The 21,264-nt window shown below is 37.0% G+C and overlaps 1 protein-coding gene across 4 annotated transcripts in view; it reads left to right on the top strand.

Annotated features, from left to right (window-relative positions):
• NBN (nibrin) overlaps window positions 1-21,264 on the top strand; it is a 57,124-nt gene that overhangs the window by 18,335 nt on the left and 17,525 nt on the right. For 3 of the 4 annotated variants that reach the window (XM_065903057.1, XM_065903056.1, XM_065903058.1), the window contains exons 6-10: window positions 1,124-1,241; window positions 1,760-1,953; window positions 11,633-11,730; window positions 17,114-17,243; window positions 18,564-18,842. In XM_065903057.1, the coding sequence (XP_065759129.1) occupies window positions 1,124-1,241; window positions 1,760-1,953; window positions 11,633-11,730; window positions 17,114-17,243; window positions 18,564-18,842 (819 nt within the window). The remainder of the gene's footprint in view (window positions 1-1,123; window positions 1,242-1,759; window positions 1,954-11,632; window positions 11,731-17,113; window positions 17,244-18,563; window positions 18,843-21,264) is intronic. The other variant, XM_065903059.1, reaches the window with a different exon arrangement.

Genomic DNA, 21,264 nt, shown 5'->3' with positions numbered 1-21,264 from the left:
TCACAAAGTAACTTGCTGGAAGTTACTTGGATTGTGTTTATTTTTATAGATCAAGTTGGGAAGAACTGACATGTTGACAATATTAAGTCTTTCTATCCATGAACTTTAGTAATTTTTACTAGAAGGTAGCGAGAGAGACTAAAAGACTGGTTAGTTAATAGCTGTAACAAAAGAGCTGACTATATAGAAAGTTGAAACTATGAACTGATGAGAAGTTTTAGTGATTATCTCTTGATTTTACTTTTCTGTTTTCTTCTATTCCCTAATCTCTATGCATGACTAAGATGTGTTTATATTATTACCTTAAAGAGAGTATTACCTTAAACAGCTAAAAGATTATGTTTTAAAATCTTTGAAAATTTTATTTAAACTGACAAAATATAGGTTCTAAAATTTCCTGAGCTGCTCCAAAGAGATTTATAAGCAAACACAATGAAGTTTCCCAGGTGGCTCAGTGGTAAAGAATCTGCCTGCAGTGCCTACACTGCAGGAGACACAGGTTCGATCCTTGGGTTGGGTTGGGAAGATCCGAGTAGGAAATGGCAACCTGCTGCAGTATTCTTAGCTGGAAAATTACTGGACAGAGGAGCCTGGCAGGGTACAGTCACTGAAGTCTCAAAAGAGTGAGACACAGCGGAGAGACTGAGCACACACTCATGCAAGCAAGTCTAATATGCAAATAGAATTTGATCTCTAATGGATGATATTTCAACCATTTGTTAGTGTGTTTTTTTTTCAGTTTTGGTTTTACTTTTATTACTTTTTAAAAACTTCTTTGTATTATTTTTTCTCTCTCAGCCATTTGTAATTCATATAACTGTTTGATTTATATATATTTAATTGTCTCGTTATGATTGCCTACTCTTACATTATGTAGTTTTAGAAAATAAAGAACAGTTCTGCAGTTCTGTGTTGAACCTGTCACTATATTTATAGTGAAAGCGTTTAGGTACTTTCAGTCCTTTAGTCCCAGGTAAAACTCTTTTAAGTTTTTAACAATGCAGTTGTATTATGGAAATTAAGCCTTTCTAGTTTTCTAGTCCAGATTGCCAAAATCTGTTTACAAATTTGATATTATACGTACAGTGTAGTATGTAATTATAATATACTTTATTTTTCATAGTTTTTACCCACCTGTTGATGAACCAGCTATTGAAAGTAAAAATATTGATCTATCAGGACGCCAGGAAAGAAAACAAATCTTCAAAGGGAAAACATTTGTGTTTCTAAATGCCAAGCAGGTAATGTTATAAGCTAAATTTTCCTGAAGAAAATGTTATAAACTAGGATAAATTATTATCAGTTATTATACATTTCCTTTTGAGATCTTGTGTTGATGTCTGAAGGGAAATAAAAAACAGCCCAGGTACCAGAACTTGCCCAGTGTTCATGTATATGACTGTGACATTTCTTAATATCTATTAGTTGGCTTATTAATTAAGTTTATATAAATATATACAAGGAAGAGACAAAAAATTTAACTTTAATTTGTTCAGTTAGTAAGCATTTGTTGAATATCTTCTATGTGATGAACTAAGAGTTCCAAAAGTTTATGTTATAGGTGGAAAAATGTAAGTAAGCTCACAGTTCCAGAACTGTGTAATGAGGGACTGTAGTCGTACCTGGTGAACTAGGGGTTTTTTCCTAAAGGAAGCTCAGATTGTCCTGTCAAGAAGTAGAATCATTTAATTTTAAACATGTATTCAAGAAATTAATTATGGCTGTTCATTACTTTTTTCCTTTTTTTCCCCATTTTTAGCATAAAAAATTAAGTGCAGCAGTTATATTTGGAGGAGGAGATGCTAGGTTGATAACAGAAGAAAGTAAAGAAGATGATAGTTTCTTTTCAGCTCCTGGAACTTGTGTTGTTGAGGCAGGACTAACAGATTCACAGACTTTAATTCCTGACTCTCAGAAGAAATGGATTCATTCAATTATGGATATACTCCAAAGGTACAGAATTATTCTTTATTAGTTTTTTTTTTTAAAGGGAAAGTAGGTTATTCTATATGTAAATTTTTTATACTCCACATAGTAATGTAAAGGCATATACAATCTCAAAAATAACAGAATGATATTGGTTTCTTTCAAAGCAAACCATTCAGTATCCCAGTAATCCAAGTGTGTGCCTCAACCACTAATGCTGAAGAAGCTGAAGTTGAATAGTTCTATAAGACCTCCTACAATTAACACCCACAAAAGAGAACTTTTTCATCATAGGGGACTGGAATGCAAAATAGGAAGTCAAGAGATACCTGGAGTAACAGGCAAGGCTGGCCTTGGAGTACAAAATGTAGCAGAGCAAAAACTAACAGTTTTTGCCAAGAGAATTCACTGGTATAGTAAACACCCTCTTCCAACAACACAAGAGAAGACTCTACACGTGGACATCCCTGGATGGTCAATACTGAAAGATGGCGAAGCTTTATACAGTCAGCAAAAGCAAGACCAGGAGCTGACTATGGCTCATATCATGAACTCCTTATTGCCAAATTCAGACTTAAATTGAAGAAAGTAGGGTAAACCACTAGACCTTTCAGATATGACCTAGATCAAACCCCTTACGATTGTACTGTAGAAGTGACAGATAGATTTGAGGAATTAGATCTGATGGACTGAGTGTCTGAAGAACTATGGACTGAGGTTTGTGACATTGTACAGGAGGTGGTGATCAAAATCATCCCCCAAAAAAAGAAACCCAAAAGGCAAAATGGTTGTCTGAGGAAACCTTACAAACAGCTGAGAAGAAGAGAAGTGAAAGGCAAAGGAGAAAAGGAAAGATATATCCATCTGAATGCAGAGTTCCAAAGAATAACAAGGAGAGAGAAGAAAGCCTTCTTAGGTGAACAATGCAAAGAAATAGAGGAAAACAATAGAATGGGAAAGACTAGAGATCTCTTCAAGAAAATTAGAGATACCAAGAGAACATTTCATGCAAAGATGGGCACAATAAAGGATAGAAGTGATACGGACCTAATAGGAGCAGAAGATATTAAGAAGAGGTGGCAAGAATATACAGAAGAACTATACAAAAAAAATCTTCATGACCTAGATAACCACAATGGTGTGATCACTCACCTAGAGCCAGACATCCTGGAATGTGAAGTCAAGTGGGCCTTAGGAAGAAATCCTACCAACAAAGCTAGTGGAGGTGATGGAATTCCAGCTGACATATTTCAAATCCTGAAAGATGATGCTGTTAAAAGTGCTGCATCCAATTTGCCAGCAAATTTGGAAAACTCAGCAGTGGCCACAGGACTGGAAAAGGTCAGTTTTAGTTTCAATCCCAAAGAAAGGCAATGCCAAAGAATTCAAACTACCACACATTTGCACTCATTGCATGATAGCAAGGTAATGCTCAAAATTCTCCAAGCTAGGCTTCAACAGTACATGAACAGAGAACTTCCATATGTACAAACTGGATTTAGAAAAGGCAGAGGTAACAGGTCAAATTGCCAACATTCATTGGATCATAGAAAAAGCCAGGCAATTCCAGAAAGACATCCACTTCTGCTTCGTTGAGTATGCTAGAGCTTTTGACTGTGTAGATCACAACAAACTGTGGAAGATTCTTTAGAAAATGAAATACCAGACCACCTCATGTGTCTCCTGAGAAACCTATATGGACGTCAAGAAACAACAGTTAGAACCAGACATGGAACAACAAACTGACTCATAATTGGGAAAGGAATATGTCAAGACTGTATTGTCACCCTGCTTATTTAACTTCTACACTTGATCTTAGCCAAAAGGCCGAGAAGCAATGCTTATTTAACTTCTATGTAGAATATATCATGCGAAATGCTGGGCTATGTGAAACTCAAGCTGAAATCAAGATTGCTGGGATAATTATCAGTAATCTCAGGTATACAGATGACACCACCCTACTGGCAGAAGGCGAAGAGGAACTAGAGAGCCTCTTGATGAAAGTGAAATAGAAGAGTGAGAAAATTGGCTTAAAATTCAACATTCAAAAAATGAAGATCATGGCATCCGGTCCCATCACTTCATGGCAAATAGGTGGGGGAAAAGATGAAAACCATGACAGACTTTATTTTCTTGGGCTCCAGAATCACTGTGGACAGTGACTGCAGCCATGAAATTAAAAGACTTGCTCCTTGGAAGAAATGCTATGACAAACCTAGACAGTGTATTTTGAAAAGCAGAGACATCACTGAGACAAAGGTCCATATAGTCAAAGCTATGGTCTTTCCAGTAATCAAGTACAGATGTGAGAGTTGGACCATAAAAAATGCAAAGTGCTGAAGAATTGATGCTTTCGAATTGTAGTAGTGGAGAAGATTATTGATAGAGATCAAACCAGTCAATCCTGAAGGACATCAACCCTGAATATTCACTGGAAGGACTGATGCTGAATCTCCAATACTTCGGCAGCCTGATGCAGAGAGCTAACTCATTGGAGAAGAAGACCCTGATGCTGAGAAGGATCAAGGACAATACCAAGGAAACCAGAGCTGAGACTCATATACCCCAGTGTTCATTGCAACGCTGTTTATAATAGCTCGGACATGGAAGCAAGCTAGATGTCCATCGGCAGACGAATGGATAAGGATGTTGTGGTACATATACACAATGGAGCGTTACTCAGCTGTTAACAAGAACTCATTTGAGTCAGTTCTAATGAGGTGGATGAAACTGGAGCCTACTATACAGAGTGAAGTTAAGTCAGAAGGAGAAACACCAATACATTTACATACATACATTAATGCATATATATGGAATTTAGAAAGACAATAACAACGATCCTATATGCAAGGCAGCAAAAGAGACAGAGATGTAAAGAACAGACTTTTGGACTTAGTGAGAAGGTGGGGGTGGGATGATTTGAGAGAATAGCATTGAAATATATATATTACCATATGTAAAACAGATGACTAGTGCAAATGCGGGCCATGAAGCAGGGCACTCAGAGCTGGTGCTCTGGGACAGCCCAGAGGGATGGGGTGGGGAGGGAGCCGGGAGGGAGGTTCAGGATGGGGGGACACGTGTGCATCCGTGGGTAATTCATGTCGACGTGTGGCAAAAACCGCCACAGTATTGTAAAGAAATGTATCCTCCAATTAAATTAATTAATTAAAAAACAAAGATTGAGGACAGATTGAGAAGGGAATGACAGAGAATGTGATGGTTGGATGGCATCACCTACTCGGGGGACATGAGTTTGAGCAAACTTCTGCAGACAGTGAAATCCTGTGAAGCCTGGTTTGCTGCTGCTGTTCATGGGGTCGCAGCTGGTTGCACATGACTGAGCAGCTGAATAATAACATATACAAGGATTATTATAAAGATTTTATTGTATATGGTTTGAAAATTTATTGTGACTTAGTATGCTTAAAGTAGAATAGATTTATCCATGATAATTTTCTCTCAATACATATTTTCTGCCTCTTTTTTGTTACTTTAATAGAATTTGCAGAATATACGTTTCTTTCTAAAGTAGTATTTGTTTTCCTCTAGATTATGTAGTTGAGAAAGTTAAAACTCAAATGTAAAATTTTTTCTGAAATAGCCTAGAAATGTATTTTTCCCTGGATGATTAGTACCCATTGAAAATTTATACAAAACTTTTTATCCCTCCTGTATATATAGGCTACTATAGGAATGGGCTTCCCTAGAAGCCCAGTTGGTAAAGAATCTGCCTGCAATTCAGGAGAACCCAGTTTGATTTCTGCATCAGGAAGATCCGCTGGAGAAGGAATAGGCTACCCACTCCAGAATTCTTGGGCTTCCCTGGTGGCTCAGCTGGTAAAGAATCCACTTGCAATGTGGGAGATGTGGGTTCAATCCCTGGGTTGGGAAGATCCGCTGGAGAAGGGAAAGGCTACCCACTCCAGTATTCTGGCCTGGAGAATTTCATGGACTGTATAGTCCATGGAGTTGCAAAGAGGCGGACACGAATGAGCAACTTACACTTTCAGTTTTCATAGGAAAGCAGAAAAAAAAAGTATCAAATATACTAGAATAGTGTTTGTAATGGGGGGAGGACTATTTGAAAGCAATAAAGCAAGAATTTTCCCTGGGTTCTTTATTGGTATTAATAATCTTTGCAGTTTTGAAGCACAAAGTTAAAAATCAGCCTTGGCAGTCTGTCGACTAAATTCTTATTCACCAGTTAAAAGTTATTAGGGCTTATGGTATTTGTATGCCTAAAATGTCCATAAATAAACAAACTGTCTCCAGTATTCATTTTTCCTATCCCAGGAGTTCTTCTGACTATGAAGGGCTTTTTTAAAAAATGAATTTGCTGAAGTAATAAGTAAAACTTCAGTCTTGTGTCCCATAAGTATTTTGCTTAATGGAGATGTAACTGCTGTGAAAAAGGAAATACCTGTGTAACAAAAGTACCGTCATATTACTACAACCAAAATGTCTGTAGTTATGTTTTAGGCACTGGGGATATAATGGTAAGCAAGATAGCCATGGTGGTCTAGAGGAAGACAGAGACAAACAGATAACTACAAATGTGTGTAAGGAAGCAGAATAACAGGGCAGGGGGAGAAGTTTATTCTAAATAGAGAAAGCTGCTTCCAGGCAGTATTTTACCTGTGACCAGTTTTTAAAATACATGCCAGACAATAGCAGTAATACCTTGCTTACTGTGAGCTGCTCCTGTTCTAGGCATTTTACATATATTGAGACATATTTCACATATTTAAGCCACACAGAATCCTGTGTATTTTTTTGTCATGATTCTCATTGTGCAGAAAGGGCAGAAGGGGATTTGAGTAGAACATGGGGACTGATGAGAGGAGCCATCATGTTAACCCGCAGAGTCTGGTTCAAGAGCCTATTCCATCTAGCTGCCTTTCTTGTATAGGGGCTGAGTAAGAACAGAGCCAGGGTGCAAGGTTGCTCAGAGGCTGGTGACCGGATCATGAGGTGACATTTTGTTTTGTAGTGTGCAGCCCCTGTTTCAGTTTGGTTTTGGAGAGAGGATGATTTTGCAGTTTGAGAAAGACTATCACTTAAAATAACACCTGTCCAGTTAGTCTAAGCCATTGATTATCATGGAAAGTGCAGTTATATCAAACCAGTAACAGCAGCTGTTGACTGAATTTCATGTAATACGCCAACATTGGGATTGGTCAGTGCCATGGCTCTGTTGGTTAGTTGTCAGAAGAGCGTATAGGATATCAGTTAAATATCTCTGAAAAAGATTAGAAGTCTGCGGGAACAATATAGCCCTGATGTTTGTCCTTGCTGAGATATATTCCCAGTATCTTAGCCCACATTTAGGAACTCTTCTTGTTGCTGATTTTTTTTCTCTTTATCCTCTCTTCCTTTGCCTTCTCTTCTCACCTGTTCTATGGCTTTGGATAAAGTTGAATGAATGACAATCTTTGGATTATATGACAGACGGCCATCATTAAACTGAAGTAATATATATTCATTTTGTTCACTAGTTACTGTAAATAACCTTCTGTCACTGTAAACTGCTGAGACCGTCTTTGTTTCCTGCTGCTACTTGTGCAGCATTTTCCTGGGGGCATATCACTGCCTTACTAGGGTTAGAACACTCAGAGTATCAGACGGGTTTCCACTTTATTCTTCCATCCGTGGTATATAAGAGATCAAGTTAGATGCACACCATTTTCAAGACTTGGTATTTTCAGACTATCATTTTTACCAGTTTCAGTTCAGTTCAGTCGCTTAGTCATGTCCAACTCTTTGCGACCCCATGAACCGCAGCACACCAGGCCTCCCTGTCCATCACCAGCTCCCAGAGTCCACCCAAAGCCATGTCCATCAAGTTGATGATGCCATCCAACCGTCTCATCCTCTGTCATCCCCTTCTCCTGCTCTCAGTCTTTTCCAGCATCAGGGTCTTTTCAAACGAGTCAGCTCTTCACATCAGGTATCCGAAGTATTGGAGTTTCAGCTTCAGCATCAGTCCTTCCAATGAACACCCAGGACTGATCTCCTTTAGGATGGACTGGTTGGATCTCCTTGCAGTCCAAGGGACTCTCAACAGTCTTCTCCAACAACACAGTGCTAAAGCATCAATTCTTCTGCACTCAGCTTTCTTCACAATCCGAGTCTCACATCCATATGTGACCACTGAAAAAACCATAGCCTTGACTAGACGGACCTTTGTTGGCAAAGTAATGTCTCTGCTTTTTAATATGCTATCTAGGTTGGTCATAACTTTCCTTCCAAGGAGTAAGCGTCTTTTGATTTCATGGCTGCGATCACCATCTGCAGTTATTTTGGAACCCCCAAAAATAAAGTCAGCCATTGTTTCCACTGTTTCCCCATCTATTTGCCATGAAGTGATGGGACTGAATGCCATGATCTTTAATCCAACTTTTTCACTCCTCTTTGACTTTCATCAAGAGGCTCTTTAGTTCTTCTTCACTTTCTCCACAAGGGTGGTGTCATCTGCTTATCTGAGGTTATTGATATTTCTCCCGGCAATCTTGATTCCAGCTTGTGCTTCCTCCAGCCCAGCATTTCTCATGATGTACTCTGCATATAAGTTAAATAAGCAGGGTGACAATATATAGCCTTGATGTAATCCTTTTCCTGTTTGGAACCAGTCTGTTGTTCCATGTCCAGTTCTAACTGTTGCTTCCTGACCTGCATACAGGTTTCTCAAAAGGCAGGTCAGGTGGTCTGGTATGCCCATCTCTTTCAGAATTTTCCACGGTTTACCAGTTTAATGGATATTTAATCATATCTTGTGATTTTGATTTATATTTCTCTGATCATAAGTGATGGCTAACATTTCTTCAAATGTTTATTGGACATTTAGTTTTCCTCCTTTGTGAAATACATGTCTCTCGCCCAGTTTTCTTTTGGGATAACTGTATTCATTTTATTAAGGTACAGATTTCCCCAGTTTTATATGTTCTTCTGTGTGTGTGGTGTCTCTGTATATATATTAATAGTTTTCTGTAATTTTATTACATGTGTATGTTCATGTACTCGCCATAGCTAAGATATAGGACAGTTCCATCATCACAAGAATCCTTCATGTTTTTCTCTTATGACCACACATTCCTCCCCACTTCCCACTCCCTGTCCCTAAACTTTGGCAACCAATAAATTTGTTCTCCATTTCTAAAATTTTGTTGTTAAAAAAAATAATATATAAATGAAATCATAGCAGCATATACCCTTTTAGAATTTTCTTCTTCACTCACCATGATTCCTCAGAGATTTATCTAGGTTTTATATATCAATCGTTTTTTATTGCTGAGTAGTGTTTCATGGTATCGACAACCATATATGAATACTTTTAATTACATTTTCCAATTTACTGTTGATGTATAGAAGTTCAGCTGACATTGAATAATATCATATCCCACCACTTTGTCAGACTACCGTTTATTTCTAGTAATTTATCTGTAGTCTTTTTGTATATAAACCATATCATCTGTAAATGATATTTCTCTCCTTTTTAATACATATGCCTTTGGTACTGCTCGCTCTCATTCTCTTTCTCTCTTGGTTTTGGATGAACTGGGACATCCAAAGTGGTGATACTAGCCACATTTATCTTACTATTGACTTTAAAAGGAATGCTTTCAGTGTTTCTCCATTCAAGATGATGTATGTCTGTATAACATTGTTATGAAGTGTGTATTTTATAAAACCAGTTTATAACTAATTTTTACAATATAGTATATAGTTTCAGAAGTGTTAGTAGTGTAGTAAATTTTGAATTGCCTAAAATATTAAGTAGGTATTCATATATACCATTTGATGATGCTTTTTAAAATCTGTTAGTGTTATAATTGCACAGAGTTCAAGTCTAAGTTAGATTGTTTAGTCGCTAAGTTGTGTCCAGTTCTTTGTGACCCCCATGAACTGCAGCCTCCAAGCTTCCCTGTCCTTCACCATCTCCTAGAGTTTGCTGAAACTCATGTTAATTGAGTCAGTGATGCCATCCAACCATCTCATCCTCTGTCCCTCCCTTCTCCTCCTGCCCTCATTCTGCCCTCCTTCCCAGCATCAGGGTCTTTTCCAATGAGTCAGCTCTTCACATCAAGTGGCCAAAGTATTGGAGCTTCAGCATCAGTCCTTCCAATGAATATTCAGGGTTGCTTTCAAAACAATGAATGTTAAGCATTTGACAAATACCTTTAAACTACTTCAGCCACTTAAAATACATATACATATGTATATATCATTTATTCTGTGGTATGGATATACTGCAGTTTGTTGAATCATCCATCCATGAAGGACGTGTGCATTTTTCTTTTTTGTTACAAATAAAGCTGCTGTGAACATTTGTGTACAGGTTTCTGTGTGAGCGTAAGTTTTCATTTCTCTGGAATAAATGCCCACAAATGCAGTTTCTGGATCTTATGGTAATTGCATATTTGTGTGCCTTAAAAAAAAAATTTGTAGTTCTTTATATATTCTTGACATTAATCCTTTTGTCACTTTTATATATTACAGAATCTGTTACCACTTTGTAAAGTATCTTTTTATTGTGTTGATGAATGAAAGTCCTTACTTCTAGTATCCTAAAATTAACTATCTTTCATAGTCAGTGTTTTTTTTTCAATTTTACATAAATCTTTTTCTAGTCACAGATCAAAAAGATATTTTCTACAGTTTCTTTACTAATATTTTGATATTTTGTTTTTGAAATTTATTTTTAATCTACCTGAGACTCATTCTGTTTTATACCAAGGGACCTTACATGTATGGGAATGTTTTTGGCTTTTGTCTGTTGCATTGAGCAATATAACTGTTCTTGTACCAATACCACCTTTACCACATTGTCTTAATTACTAGAACAATTTAAGCCTTCGAATCTAGTAGGACAGATCTTTTCTTTCTGCTCTTCTTCAAAAGCATCCTGGCTATTGACTTTTTATTTTTCCATATACATTTTGGAGTCATCTTTTTAAAAACTTTACAAAGAACCAAAATTTTTCATTTTACAAAGAAAAGTGAAACATTTTTCAAATGTTGAACATTTGAAAAAGACCTTTTAAGCTACTACAACCACTTAAAATTTCTCTAATACATATTAAAAGTAGTTTTAAACTCCTTGAAACTTGAGGTGCAGTTTCTATATAGCATTATTAAGTTAAATTTTATTTAGTTTATGTCATTATTCACATAACAGTAGATGAGTTCACCATAAGATTCCTTTAATAAGATTCATTAATACATGTAAATTTGGTAAAATGATTTGATTTACTAAGTTTAAAATTATAATACATATATAGATGTAATTTATATATAGTTCTTTGTACTTTTTTCCCTCCCTCCCTTTTTCTTTATCTCATTTAAGTCTTATTTTAGGATTCTAGTAATCATAGATTACTAGAAAAAATCTGTTTTATTGCTTCATCTGAATATTACTGTTCTTAGTGTGAAAATTATAGAGTTTTAGAACTGGAAGGATCTGTATCCCTTAGCTTAGATATGTATTTTACGGGTGAAATAATTGAATTACTAAAAGGTGATGAACTTGCCCAATGTAATGTTGCTCCAGTGAATAAGCTAGTACTATATGTATTTGCAGTTCTATTTGTACCATTAAATTGTAATATAACTTGACGGGAAAAAAGGATAGATTCTGTTGATATCATCTTAATAAAAATTGTTAATTTTAATGTATTGTTATGCTTAAACTATTTTATTCTAACAGGAAGGGTCTTAGACCTATTCCAGAAGCAGAAATTGGATTAGCAGTTATTTTTGTTACTACAGAGAATTACTGTGATCCACAGGGCCAACCCAGTACAGGTAATTAAAATATTATTTTATTGATTCTTCAGCAGTTTTATTATATAAATGGATGATAAGCCGTATGAACATTATATTTGCCGGGGTGACCATTTTCATCCATCTTTTAAAGGTCATATGTTTATCCATTCATTTATTCATTCAGTAAATGTTTGTGGCTACTAAGTACTTGGCACTGTTGTAAGTACTGAAGGAACAGTGGTGAATAAAGGAAGCAAGATGCCTGTTACTGTGAACTTTATATGCTTGAAGTCAGGCTTCAGACAGTTAACAAGCATACACATCTGATAAGTTCTGTTAAGGCCAAGTACAAAGAGAAAGCTGAAACAAGGTGACGTGACAGTGACTGGGAATAGGCTCTTCTAGATTGGGAGTCACGTATGGTCTCACTCAGGATGCCGTGTTTGAGCACCTCATGTCCTGAAGTGAGGAAGGTCAGCGCTGGCAGGATCTCGATAGCAGAATTCCTATCACAGTCGCAGCTGTGTGGAGAATGGATTCCAAAGGCCCCAGATGGAAGTGAGGACATGGGTAGAAGCTCCTGTGGAGGTCCAGTTGAGAGCAGCCTGATGCCTTGGACCAAGGTGGGCAGCACAGTAGAGAGCAGAAAAACAAACGGAGGCCAGGTTTGGGAGCTGGACCCAGCAGGTCGCCTGTGTAGGATTTAGAAACAACTTCTAGCCTTTTGGCATGAGTAACTGGTTGGATGATGGTGCCATCTACGGAGATGAGGAATACATATTATAGTCATCTCCTTGTTGACTATTACAAAAGTCGTTTTACACAGAGCAACTATTCCCCTTTTTAAAAAAAACACATTGCCCTACTCTTTTGATAAGCTGATGTTGCCATTAAGAAGGTGGTTCATTTATTTTTTCCTTCTCGCTTCTTTACCTCAGATATTCTTAAATTTATTCTCCTTCCTAACTTTTCTTTGTCTAGCTATGAGTGCATCCATTCAGTATTTCTTTATACCTTTATTTGCATCCTAGATTCTTTTTAGTAGTTATTTGTCAGCAGTTATTGGACTTGAACCAAAGGCAAGTTATGAGACATTACCTGATTATGCACTCCAGGCGGTGTCACAGGAGGTATCATTTATGCTGTAGCCTACTAAAATGGCACCTATGGAATTGGACAGCGTGCCTTCTGATTGGTAATAAGAGCTGCCGTCTCTTGAATTTGCAAACTTTGCAATGCTTGACATATGGCATTACAATTTAATCTGCAAAACAATCCTTTTAAGACAGATGACATTTTTGCATTTTATAGGTGAGGAAACTGATGTACAGAGAGGTTAAGAAATTAGCCAGAGGTCACATAAGAAATAATTTAAACTGACTCTTTAAGTCAAAGCTGTTATGATATTATTCTATTGCTCTTGTGATTGATGGTGTGGGGGTTACTGGGAGCAGATATAAAAGGATAGACAGCTAATCCTTAAATTTTATGATCTGGTGAGATTTCACCTGAAATCTCTACCCTTTCCCATGAGTGCACTGGATTTACTTCTGTCTGTAAACAGTTAACCTTCAAATACAGTTTTAAGAGCTTGTGAAGTTTTCATTATAGTTGTGATATGGTGACTATTTCCTCAAAATTCATGACTGAGATTCTCAGAATTTATCCTTAGAGTCAGAAGTAAAATATCACCTCTTCAGCCTCTCTTAGAAGACTACTTTGATGTAGATACCAAAAGTGAGCCATATTCTTGGAGAGATGTCACTGGGGAGCTCCCAACCCTTTAGAAATAGCATATACTGTAGATACTGTTTTGTTGACGGTGGATTTCTGTTCTGCTATAGAAAAAACAAAACCCTATGTATAATTTCAGATTTTAACAGCGCTACAAAAATTATGTAAAAATAAATAATCATTGAGTCCATGTGAGTGGCTCCCTTTCCCAGTACCTATTCGGGACAACTGTCCTTTGTTGTTCTTTCAGAAAACTAGTTCTCAGTTAGATAGGTGCTTCAGAAATATTTTTTTAATGCAGATTTACATTCTCTATATAATTCAGGATGTTGCGGGATACAACCAAGGCGTCAGATTTTTTAGTTTGTTTTGCTTGATTTTAACCTCCTGTTTATCCTATAAACTCCCAAAAAACTAAGAAAGGACTGAGCTAGAGAGAAGGTACTCAGACCATAAACTTAAATCATTTTTTTACTCATCTAACACCTGAAATTCTCCCTCTGTAGCTTCTGCTCAAGAGGCTTGCTACCATCAAGATACTGAACCCTCCGTGTCTTTCTCTCCTGAGAGCTACTGCAGTTGCCCCCAGTAGGAGCCGTGCCTCCATATTCATCTGTACAGTTAATTTTTCACTTTGCCGTTAGACTCACCTTCCCGTTTCCTACAAACTTGTACTTGTTCTTATTATCTGTCAAATAAATCCTTAAGCCCTTTGTCTAGACTTGAGCTTTCAACAGTTTAGCTGTGGCCTATCTCTTCCCGTCCTCATCTCTTTTGTTTAGTATACTTCTCTAGAGAATATATATGGCATGTTTTTTAGAATTTCTTAATTTATTTGGGAATAATTCTAACTTATAAATAAAATAACTTATTTATAATTTGCTATATTTGTATATGTGCCATACTCCTTGACCGTGCTCATCATGGTCCCTGTTCCTAGAATGCCAACACTGCTCTTCAATATCTGACTCATTTCACAAATGCATACCTCCTTCATGAAGTTTTTCTAAGTTTTTTTCCTCTCTCACTACTCTTCTCCAAGTCAGGTTAATTATTCTGTTTTCTTTATCCCAGTAACTGTTTTTTTGCATTCCGGTTAGAGTTTCTTTCTACTCTGAAATGCCACCAATTGTTTCCATGTGTCTTTCAACCACTAGATTGGTTGTTAAGCTTTTATTAATTTCGAATTCTCTGACGTCACCAAACACGATACTTGTTTGTAGTTGATATGAATATTTGCTTAATTGAACTAAGTTATTGGTACATAAGATAATCTTTGCTTGAATGGGCCAACAAAGTTTTATCATTTATCAAAATTTTTATTACATTTCTACTGTTAGAAAGGTATTTATGGCCAGAAGATCCTTAGAGATCATCTAATCTTTCTAATATTAAAAGGTAAGAGACCTGAAGGCTATGAAAAGTTAAGGTCCTATAAATACAACGGCCAAGAGTGTGTGTGCTCAGTTGCTGAGTCATGTCTGACTCTTTGCAGCCCTATGAACTGTAGCCTGCCAGGCTCCTCTGTCCATGGATTTTCTAGGCAAGAATACTGCTGTGGGTTGCCTGTCCTCTTCCAGGGGATTTTCCCAATCCAGGGATCAAACTCGTGTTTCCTGCATTGGCAGGCAGATTCTTTACTGCTGAGCCTGCTGGGAAAAGCTCCAAAATGGCCCAGACAGTTCTAAAATTTGGGTTTTCTGACTACTAAACCAGCACCTTTTCTATTGTGTTATTCCGTATGGAAACATGGTCATAAGAAATTGATAAAATCTATGTTACAATTTCTTGCACATATTCATAGGTAGGTCTCTGTGGGTTCCAAATCATAGACATCTGACTTACAAACAATTTTAGAACACAGCTAGTTTGGGGGGAACAGAGTGAATGCATTTCCTCCTTTTTTTTCATCCTTTTTTCCTTTCATATTCATTCATTTATCTTTCAACAAGTATTTTTTGAACAGTTGTTATATGCCTTTAATTATTCTAAAAACTTGGAATAAAGAGTTGAGCAGAGTAGAGCAAATCCCTGTCCTTGTGGTATTTTTAGCAAGGAGAGCCTTGTCATTATCTTACTGTTGACGCACAGTCACTCTGGTTCATTAGGTTCAGTTTACGTGTTTCTTTTGGGCTTGCCTCGTAACTCAGTTGGTAAGGAGTCTGCCTGCAATGCTGGAGACCTGTGTTCGATCCCTGGGTTGGTAAGATCCCCTGGAGAAGGAAATGGCAACCCACTCCAGTATTCTTGCCTGGAGAATCCCATGGACAGAGGAGCCTGGAGGGCTACAGTCCATGGGGTCACAAGATAGCGATACAATTTAGCAACTAAACCACCACCACCATGTGTTTCTTTTAGTGATTATGTACCCATTTTTAATTACTGTTTTCTGTAAACTGTTCAAACTAAAATGAATTTTAAGGTATCTGTATCAAAGGAATGCCAGTGAGCTTTTAAGGTGTTCATATAATGAGAGTGATAGAAGTAAATTAAATACCTGAATTTGGAATTAGTAGTAAACATTTATTAAACACATCCTATGTCAGGAGGATCTAACAGTGATAATTTAGTTTTGATACTTAGTAAATGTCAACTTAAATTTTTTTCAGTTTCTTTAATTCCATTAACTTGTTTATATCCATTATATACCAAACATTGCTCAGAGTTTGGAGGTATAGAAATGAGCAAGACTCAGTTCCTGTTCTCAGGGAGGTTCCAAGTCTAGTGAGAGCAAGTAACAAGTATGGTAGAACGCGATGATAGTGACAGCAGCTAGCGCTTGCATGAAGAAGGAAATGGCAACCCACTCCAGTGTTCTTGCCTAGGGAGTCCTGTGGACGGGCGGCCTGCTGCGCTGCCGCCCACAGGGCCGCACAGACTCAGACACGACTGAAGCCACCTAGCAGCAGCACGTGCATAGTCTGTACTACGTTCCAAGATTTTTCTAAGTGCTATCTATCTATCAATTCATTTTGCCCTTAAAACATGTGAGGAAAATATTATAGTTATCCTCATTTCATAAATGAGGAAACTGAGGCACAGAGAGTTTAAGTAATACCGAGGTCACACAGCTAGCATTAAAAAGTTAAAAGGAATGTTAGCAGTTAATAGAGTGATGTAAAGGGTGGTAGGGCAGCCAGAATAAAGGGCATCTAATTCAGTGTGGGAGGTTTAAGGAAAATATTCCAGAGGAGTGGCACTTGAGTTAAATTTCTATCCTGGTATATAAAATAATGAAGTGATAATTTTGGTATTCTTGAGTAGCCAAAAAATGTATGTATAAAACTGTTTATTTCTTCAAATACTATATTCCTTCTGAAAATTAAATTCTCATTGATATTGATTTGTGTAGATACAGTAGATATACTTTTTGTGGGGGGAGAAATTTTAATTTTTTGGTCTCCTGACTAAAGCATAATTTGAATTAGAATTTAAGTTGAGTTTATTTTTATTTAAGTTGATAATCATTTAACAGGAAAGATTTGATGTAATTTTAACATGATTTGGTTCAGATAAGCCCGTCACAGATGCCAACAGGCTGCTGTTTACAGTCTGTTGAGTATTTGGAGAAAACTGTGTGCTATAGTTAATTCCCTCAGTGTGGCACACTCCTAGCAACTTCCCGTGACCAAATGTCCTTCTTGTGTCTAGCAGTTGCGATTATTTCTTTCACTTCTGTGATTTGCAGGATTGAAGACAACAACTCCAGGTCCAAGCCTTTCCCAAGCCTTACCAGCTAATGAAAATTCAATGCCAAATGCCTCAGTGAATACTACAACATATGTAGCTGATACAGAATCAGAACAAGCAGATACACGGTAAAGCTTCATTGATAACGAACTGTTGTTGTTATTCTATCAATAAATTAATAGTATATTCAAGAAGTAAAGTCAATGCCTTATCAAGTCATTTCTTGGGAGATAAAGTATTTGGAGTGTGGAATGCCAGGGAAAATAATATTTGGGGACAGGGTTTAGCAAACTCTATAAAGTACTAGAAAATAATATTCTTGGCTCTATGGGCTATTGACCTCTGTCAAGCTACTCAACTCTGCCACTGTAGAATTAAAGCAGCCGTAGACACATGTAAATGAGTGAGTGTGGATATACTCAAGTAAAAACTTAATTTACAAAAACAAGTGGTCAGCCATATTTGCCCTACAAGTTGTAGTTTGTCAACTTCTGAAATAGATAAATTTTTTTTTTATTCCTTGCAAATGTACATGGAAGACTACAAAGAATTACAGTTTTATTTGTGACTGGTGTTTTATGGTTCTCTACATAAAGAGGGTTTTTTAAAATTGCTTTTTGATTTTTTTGGAAAGCAGGGGTAGCTCATATGTATCCTATGGCATTTTTTTACTTAAGACACTATTTTAAATCCATAATGAATTATTCATATTGAAAAATACTTAGCAGTAGCACTATAATATACCATAACTAAATTTTCACTGTACCTATGTTTTGTATTGAAACTGTATATAACTTTTAAAGGAGAAACTCTTAATATTTTGAAAGTCAGTTGAATGACAACTCTGGGTTTTTTGTGAAATAAGAATGGCAAAAAAACCCATCAGAATAGCAAAGATAAAATATATTTAACCATTCATGCTAGAACTGTGTGTTTATGTGTGGGTTTAAAATATTTTTCTGTTAATCTAGGGTTCTATTGTAGAGACTGCCTTTTGGTTGGAATGTCACCATTTCAGTTCACTGAAAGTGATTGAAATACCACATTATATTTGTTCTGAATTTCTAGTTTTTATCATTTATTTTTTACATGCAAGTAATTTAAAAATTTTAAACAAAGCAAGAAACACTTAGGAATATGATGGCTTAATTTATAATAAGAGACAGAGTTATTATTTCATGTGTGTTTGGCAGTTTTTTATAGAGCATGCCTGACAGCATGTGCTGTAGGGGATGGAGAGAAGGCTGTCATCTATCTTCAGGGAGCTTTGATGTCAAAGGAGCTGCTTTCTTGAACAATATATTATAAAATGTATTCAATAAACTGTTATCTCAAGACAACTACATTCTAAAGCTGTATTATATTAGTACTATTTAAAGGACTTTATTTCTGGATAAAAATTGCTGTAAATTTGATTGTTTACCATACATTCTTTTCTTTTGCTGCAGTATGGATTTGAGTGAAAGACCAAAAGAAATGAAAGTATTTGGAATGGAACCAAAATGTAGAATACTTTCACAAGAAACGTCCACTGTGAAGAAACCCCACAAAATAAGCTCTAATAATAATATAGTGTCAAATACTCTGGTTAGGATGAAAATCCCAGACTATCAGCTTTCACCGACTAAATTCCCACATGTAAATAAAAGTAGAGGTTGGCCTTCTCAGCATCAGCAAACCAACTCCATCAAAGACTATTTTCAGCCGCTTACCTCTGCCAAAAAAAGGTATAATTTTTAATAATAGTGTTTTATGCCTCTAAAAATACTTGTTTTATGATTGTAGAATGGTACTAAGTTCATATTCTATGTAAGTATGCTTCTATAGAAAGCTGTGGCCCTTTGAGCTTATTCCCTCTCAGAAATGTCCACATTGCCTTTTTTTTTGTTTTTGATATTTTATTTTATTTTACTTTTTTTTTTTTAGTGGTTTTTGTCATACATTGACATGAATCAGCCATGGCTTTACATGTGTTCCCCATGCCGATCCCCCCTCCCACCTCCCTCTCCACCCGATTCCTCTGGGTCTTCCCAGTGCACCAGGCCCGAGCACTTGTCTCATGCATCCAGCCTGGGCTGGTGATCTGTTTCACTATAGATAACATACATGTTTCAATGCTGTTCTCTCTGAACATCCCACCCTTGCCTTCTCCCACAGAGTCCAAAATTCTGTTCTGTACATCTGTGTCTCTTTTTCTGTTTTGCATATAGGGTTATCATTACCATCTTTCTAAATTCCATATATACGCGTAGTGTACTGTGTTGGTCTTTATCTTTCTGGCTTACTTCACTCTGTATGATGGCCTTCTTACGTGAGTTCACTTCTGCTGCTGCTGTTCAGCTGCTCAGTGGTTTCCGACTGTGTGCGACCCCACGAACTGCAGCACGCCAGGCTTCCCTGTCCTCACCATCTCCTGGAGTTTGCTCAAATTCATGCCCATGGAGTCGGTGATGCCATCCAACCATCTCATCCTCTGTCGTCCCCTTCTCCTCCTGCCTTCAATCTTTCCCAGCATCAGGGTCTCTACTGAGGTGGCTCTTTGCATGAGGTGGCCAAAGTGTTAGAGCTTCAGCTTCAGCATCAGTCCTGCTAATGAATATTCAGGATTGGATTGATCTCCTTTAGGATTGACTGGTTGATCTCCGTGCAGTCCAAGGGGCTCTCAAGAGTCACTGAGTTCATTAGATAGATTTTCTCCCATTTTTTCCTTCTGTTGTTTCATTTTCTGAGAAGCTTTCCCACGCCTGAGTTGTTTGCCCTACCTGCTTCTGTTGGTTAGGCCTCTCATTCCCTCTAGGACCACGCTGCATCATTTATCCTTAATTTCTAGCACCTTTAGTATCTTCTTCTAGGTGCTTTTCTTCTATATTCAAAGACTCTATCTCATTTTTAGTTTTTAAAACCTTCCCTTGACTTGATTTCTTCCTGAAGCTACTGCTCTCTATCTTTTAAATTCACTGTTAAACTTATAAGAGGACATTATTGTTCCCATTTCTGTATGAAATATTTCTTAACTGACCGTGTTTCATCATGACCTGACATCCTTAAAAGTAGTTGCTGACACACTTCACACCTCTAGTGGCCCTTTGATAACACTCAGCTCTTCAGCCTTTGTTCTCTTTATGACTTCTTCTTGGTTTTTTGTGGTAGTGTCTCAGTTTTTCTTTTTCTTTTTTTTGCCTCTCTGACTTTGCTCCCATTGAGGACTTCTTTTCTTCCTACTATGTATGTTTCATTTCAGGTTATAAATGGTCAGTATATTTGGTCCTGACTTAGTAGTATATCACTCCTACTTTTCCACAGAAATCTGCTTTTCTCCCTAATCATAGGCGTAAAACTTTTTCACCCCTGTCATTGCACTGTATATGTAATTTTGTTAGCAGTTTACTGTATCAACATCTTTGACTCTTTCTCCTCTGCCTCCCCAAACCAGTAGCGCTGATTCTTCTTTTAATTGTCTATAAATAGCTCTCTTTCTATTTGTTTGTGTTGCTATCTTTCTAATTCAAACTCTGATTATTTGGATTATTACAAAAACCTCTTGGTTGGTTGATCTGGACCCTGACATTAGTTTAGATTCATTAAGGTATCACTGTTAACTGGTCCAGTTCAACATGCCTCATTAAGGTATCACTGTTAACTGGTCCAGTTCAACATGCCTCGTTAAGGTATCACTCTTAACTGGTTCAGTTCAACATCCTCTTGTAAACCGGAGAGCAGACCCAGTTTGTGTGTCCTCTGGGGGCCTCAGTACCGTTTAAATGAGCTAAGTATTCAGCACTTACGGAGTGAATTTAGTATTGTATGGAATATACTTAGTCATATATTCACACATATAGTCTTACACTATATGCTGGATTTAGCCACTTCAACTTACTATCTTGAATATGGCTCTCATGAACTGAACAGGTTTTAGTCCCAGGGCAATTTTTCCTTGCTCACAAGTTCCCTACATTACAAAGTAAGCTGTTTTTTTCCAGACAAGTCTTTTGTATTTTATATTATTCTACCTTTTCCTTCACACTGATTCATCAACTATTGCAACTTTTAAAAAAGAAGATAAACATCTGTCTATTATTTAAGCTATGGGATTGATCAACCCTATCAAAACAGTCAAGTGTGTTTGAATTATGTACTATTTTCAGATGT

The sequence above is a fragment of the Muntiacus reevesi genome, chromosome 12, assembly GCF_963930625.1.
Source record: "Muntiacus reevesi chromosome 12, mMunRee1.1, whole genome shotgun sequence".
NCBI classification, from domain to species: Eukaryota; Metazoa; Chordata; class Mammalia; order Artiodactyla; family Cervidae; genus Muntiacus; species Muntiacus reevesi.
Note: the sequence above shows the minus strand (reverse complement) of the source record. Positions and strands in the feature narration are given on the sequence as shown.